Source organism: Brassica napus, unplaced genomic scaffold, assembly GCF_020379485.1.
Source record: "Brassica napus cultivar Da-Ae unplaced genomic scaffold, Da-Ae ScsIHWf_1166;HRSCAF=1662, whole genome shotgun sequence".
Taxonomy (NCBI): Eukaryota; Viridiplantae; Streptophyta; class Magnoliopsida; order Brassicales; family Brassicaceae; genus Brassica; species Brassica napus.
In genome coordinates this window covers 78,041-83,308 of record NW_026014588.1, presented here as the reverse complement: position 1 = coordinate 83,308, position 5,268 = coordinate 78,041, and the positions used below count along the sequence as shown (strand labels likewise).

The following is a 5,268-nucleotide window of genomic DNA, read 5'->3' as shown; positions in this document are numbered from 1 at the left end:
TAGTAGTTTTTTTCAAATATTGATTACTAAGTTTTTTTTTTTTGATCAAAAATATTGATTACTAAGTTGAACACTTAATTTTGACCTGCTCGTATATAAGTCGAAAATCCTAGTACTTTTTGTATTGTAATTTGGATATTTAAGTTGGTAAGAAAGTGATAGCTTCCGGCTCAATGTATGAAATAAAACTTGTTTTAGGCATATTATTATCTTACAAAAAAATTATAGCGCGAGAATGATTTTATGAACTGCGCATATATATAATTAGTTACAGCCTTACAGGACTATAGAATTGTGTAATGTATGTGTACAATGAATATAAGATGAACTCAAATCTTGGACGACGAGACCATGGATCTCAAAATCCAATGTGTTTATCGTAAGCTTAAATAAATATCAACCGACATTGAAATCTTTGTTGTATAGCATGTGAAATGAGCTCACACAAAATTTTAAATAATGGGCCACGTAACATTAACTTGCTCAATATATTAATGCCAAATCTCAAATGCAAGTGCTAGTGTGCTACCTCGTGATTCAATTTAATTTTTTTTTTTTTTTTTTTTTTTAAATACTTCTTTCATTTATCTTCCGAAAGAGATATCATTTTTTTTTTTTTTTTTTTTGCCAACTGGTATTTTATTAAACAAGAGCAAAGATACAAGAGGCCCAAAAAGACACAAACATTAAAGAAACTAAGGACCCAACACAAGGTCCAACTAGCATAAAGCCCAAAAGGCCCAACTAAACGAAACAGCTTGCGGCCGAAAGCCCAGCAAAAAAAAAAACCCGTTGAGGAAGAGATGATTAGTCATCCACCACGTGTTCGGTCGACAAACGATACATGAAACACGCGTCAAGATATCCAACCGTCGTCTTCCACCGGAGCCAGCGAAGAGGCACGGCGACGGAGCTCCACCAACAGAGGCGAATCACAACGAAGCCGAAAGCCTAGACTGACAGATCGAAGCTTCATCAGAGAAGAGAACAAACGCCTACAATCGATCTAACCACATCGAGAATCCTGAATGAACAATCGGTCACCTTAATGAATAGAGTAAGCTCGAAGGTGAAACAACTCAAAACGGAGGAGAGGAAAGGATCGAAGAGCTAGATCGAGAGACAGATGAGCGATGCAGAACGAGAAGCGACAATCGAAATACAACCGGAAAAGACCGGGATTAAGCCGGCGATAACGGTGCTGAGATAGCCACCGTATCCCAGAGTCGAAAGCCGGCGAAGCATGAACTATGAAAGCCACTGCTTCCCGGAATCAAAAGCCCGAAAGCGGGAGAGGGAGAGGAGCCGGAAGAGAATCGGCGATCAAAAAGGTTTCATCTCATCTTTCTCTGTGAAAGATTTGAATAGAGAACAGAGAGAAGAGAGAGAGAAACTCACCAAACAAAACGGCTTTATCTTTTTTCTTCTTCTGGTTTTAGATATCATTTTATTTAATTTCTATATGCCATCCAACTAAATCTCAAGTTTTTAAAATACTTCTTTCATTTAATTTCTATATGCCATCCAACTAAATCTCAAGTTTTTTTTGACGTCGTCCAACTAAATGTTAAATTATCTACTACTCCCTACATAATAGTAATTTCGTTTATTATATACTAGCATGTATAGTAGTACTATATCGCAACCAACACTTTCTCATGAGGCATGACAACGAACCGGCTTAGATAAAATAAGAATTTTGATGCTTGCTAACGAAAAAGATTTCGAAGAGAAAAATACTGAGATCTCTTTCCCTTTTGTCAAAGCTAATAAAAGCCATATTAAAAAGAGAGCTAAAATTAAAATTGAATAAGAACATACTTTTTTCTTAACCAAAAGAAAAGAAGAACAATCTTTGGTGTATCATCATCATCTTCAACCTCCGAACTTCATATCTTGTTTATCTAAGCTTTGGATAAATGAAGTGAGGACTTTAATGGTTTTGATCTGACATTGTAGAGACATTATGTAACCAGCTGTCTCTTCGAAGAGCGCGTCTACACCAAGCGCAGTTCCACCGGGAATAATCCTTTGCAACGCCTCAATTTTCTCCTTTACCTCTTCTTCGTCATCTTCTTCTTGGCCGGAGACACACACGCTTGCCTTAGTCTGCGACAATCTCCGTTTGGTTCTGCGTTCGAAACCACCGGTTCGTGATTTCACAGCGGCTGAAGATGACGGTGAAAGAGATCTAGCGTTGTCGGGAGTTGCTAGAGTTTTCTCCATTTTTAGAGAGAGAGAGAGAGGATTGATGTGTTTTGAGAGAATAATGAAGAAGTAAGGAAAGTGCATGTGTGTATGTGTATATATATGTGTTTATAGTTTTAGTGGATGTAAATTTTTTTGGCCGGTTCAATTCCACACTACTTTGGTTATCATGAATTTATTGGTTTTTAAGTAATAAATAAACGAGTTGAGATTAGACGGAAAATATGTATTTAATTTATCAAATATTTGCGTTTGACATATTCATTCTTTAACTATCGTTCACTTATAATAATATTCCAACTCATAGTTGATTATAGAAAACTCAAGTGGTTTGGCTTGGTTTCGAATCCTGCTCGTTTTTTTTTGCTTTCTTTGGTATAATGTTCAGGTTTGGTTTTTTTACCAACTTATTGTGGTTTGGTTTGTCTAAAAATACGATGTAAAATAGTATTTTAGTAAGGAGAAATGGTTAATACTGACATCAAAGAGTTGGGTCCAGATGTATGTTTTTAAAGTATTTTATTATCCTCGTGTTTCGGATTGTAGGTTTATTTTTTCTTACTAGGGTGGGTTACATATATTTGGATCATTTGGTTTTATCACGCGCCATGTCGACTGGTTAGACTGTAGTGGACATGTTGTCATTCACTTAGGTGGATCATGCTCACATCTAAATTGGATTTGATTTGTTTGATGAATGAGATTTGATACTTTTTTTATTGAGAGGCCAAAAATTTATTATATAGTAATGACTAAACAAGAACTTCAGTATTGTATTGGATACGTGTTGTTAATACAAGCCGGTTAAGTATTATAATCTTAGTAAGTTGTAGTAACAACGCAGGGCAGTACGGACGACGAGAAATATTAAGAAAAGAGACATCACGCGCGTGTAGATAGGAAGGAGAATTAGCTGATCTGCGACATGTGCATAAGAGCAAGGGACCCACAGAAAGCCCAAAGAGAAGGAAATTGAGTGAAGGGAGCACATGTGCTCACATGAAAATCTCCATCTTTCAAAGCCCCATCCCCATGTGCCCCTCTCTCCTCTCTCTACATACACCCGATGATGATATCTATAACATACAGACTGTAACTTTAGTGATGGATGAGATCGAGATCAGATAGATACTCTCTAGTAATAAGAGATAGTAAAGTGGTTCGTACAAAAGAGTATCTAATCTACTACTTGCTCATAAAGATCCACATGCATTTCTATCGGGCATGGTGACCACGTGGCACTCCTTTAGGTCCCCACTTCCAGTCCCTTCATTTTTTGTCAACTCCTTTGAAAAAACAAAACAAAACAAAAATACAACAGAAAGGGAAAAATATTATCAAAATCTTCTTTTTTTTTGTTCACTAAAACATTATCAAAATCTCTATCTATTTTTAAGAATTATTTCACCCACCAATAACAAGAAAGAGAGATAAGTAAGTTAATGACTAAAATGTTGATTCCAGTTTTTTTTTAGAAATAGTAGTAATAGTAATTAGAGGCTCAATAACACAAATTTGAAAAGTGAAAATACAATATTCTAGGGCTGTTATCAAGATTGTTTTGAATCTTTACAAGATGTAAGAACATCTTTATCTTTAATATCTAATATATTTTCAACGTTAGTAATATATAAGTATTTGAAATCTGAGATATTCATCCAAAAGTCATACTCTTTTTTGAAGGCTTTACAAAAGTCATATCATAAAGAGTATTATGTAATATATAATATATGAATAATTTTTTTATAGAAATATTAATAATTTATGCATATCAAATATTATATTCATCGTTTATGAGTATTATTTTGTAAAATCTTTCACACACCATGAACGCAAGAAAACAAAAGAAAGTAGATGAACTGTATGTAGATAATATGTTTCCAAGGAGGGGACGAAGAGGGGTTGGTTTCTCGGGATTGAGTCTTACAAATTTCGGGTGCCTCTCGCATTTCACCATCTACCAAACTGACACTAACCCAATTTTAGTACCTATTTATTTATGTATTTCAATTACATTAAATATGTTACAAAAATAACACACTGCAAATTTATTCAATTTTCTGCTTTTTCTCAGCCAGCTTTCACATTCGTCTTGGAATATTCAATTCCCTGTCCCTTTGTATCTTATTTTTTCTTCTCAGACATTTTTAATGATGGAAGAGAAACTAAATATTCATATTTAGGAGACTAAAATGCTTATTACTACTACCGAGATTGTGATGGGTTTAGGTTAAGACAAGACATGCTTTTAGAGAGTTGAGAAAGGAGAAGAACAAAGGAGGGATTATTGGGTAATTGTTTGTTTAAGCCATACAAAATACAATTTGATTCAAAGCGAAGTCTTCTTTATAACGCTGGAGATATGGGCTAAACAGGTGGCCCCGTCATGATGGGTAATCTATGGGACAACGCTCACAACGTTGTGGTCCCACCGCAAACGTTATTTGTCTCCTTTCGTAGCCTCATTTGTTGCAGTAGGAAATGTTTGATTTTAAAATTACAAAAATATTAAGATACACGTTTTAGCTTTATTCATTCATTTGTTACTACTTACTACTACTAATACTCAGGGTTTAGGTAAATGGAATATAAGGAGCATGTTTAAGAAGCAGATAAGCAAACAAGATTTTATAAAGGAATATATACGTGACTTGTATGGTTCAAAGACTTGATCCAGTGACAACGCAGCTTTCTATTACTACTGACATTGGAGAGAGCAAAGTGGTGCCTGTTAAATGGGCTCCCACTACCACATGCGTCGGCTGCGCCATGAAACATTATCATTCTAAAGTTCATACTGATACATCCTCTGTAGCCAGCGGTTTCTAAACATGTGAGGATCAGAACCTTTCCTGTCGATTTTTTATGCCAGAATATAACATCATTTTATTTCTGACGGAAACAGAGAAATAAAAAAAAATTCTTTCATAATATATTTGCATTTGAAGACAATTTTCTTCGTGTTCAAAAAAAAAAAAAAGAGACAATTTTCTTTAGTGACAGAGGTTGAAACGTACAACGATGTTCTGTGTGATCAAAGCCCACTTTAGGTGGAGACTA

The 5,268-nt window shown here is 35.0% G+C and overlaps 1 protein-coding gene across 1 annotated transcript; it reads right to left on the bottom strand.

The window, feature by feature from the left end:
• Positions 1-1,863: 1,863 nt before the first annotated feature.
• On the bottom strand, positions 1,864-2,307 carry LOC125596263 (transcription factor PAR1-like). The gene has a single exon (XM_048771451.1). It carries the CDS (start codon positions 2,290-2,292, stop codon positions 1,876-1,878), a length of 417 nt encoding a protein of 138 aa, XP_048627408.1. The 5' UTR covers positions 2,293-2,307; the 3' UTR covers positions 1,864-1,875.
• Between the last annotated feature and the right edge of the window lie 2,961 nt (positions 2,308-5,268).

Bases quoted from the DNA above. Each gene is read 5' to 3' on its own strand.
- LOC125596263 (XM_048771451.1), bottom strand. From the start codon at position 2,292: ATGCACTTTCCTTACTTCTTCATTATTCTCTCAAAACACATCAATCCT.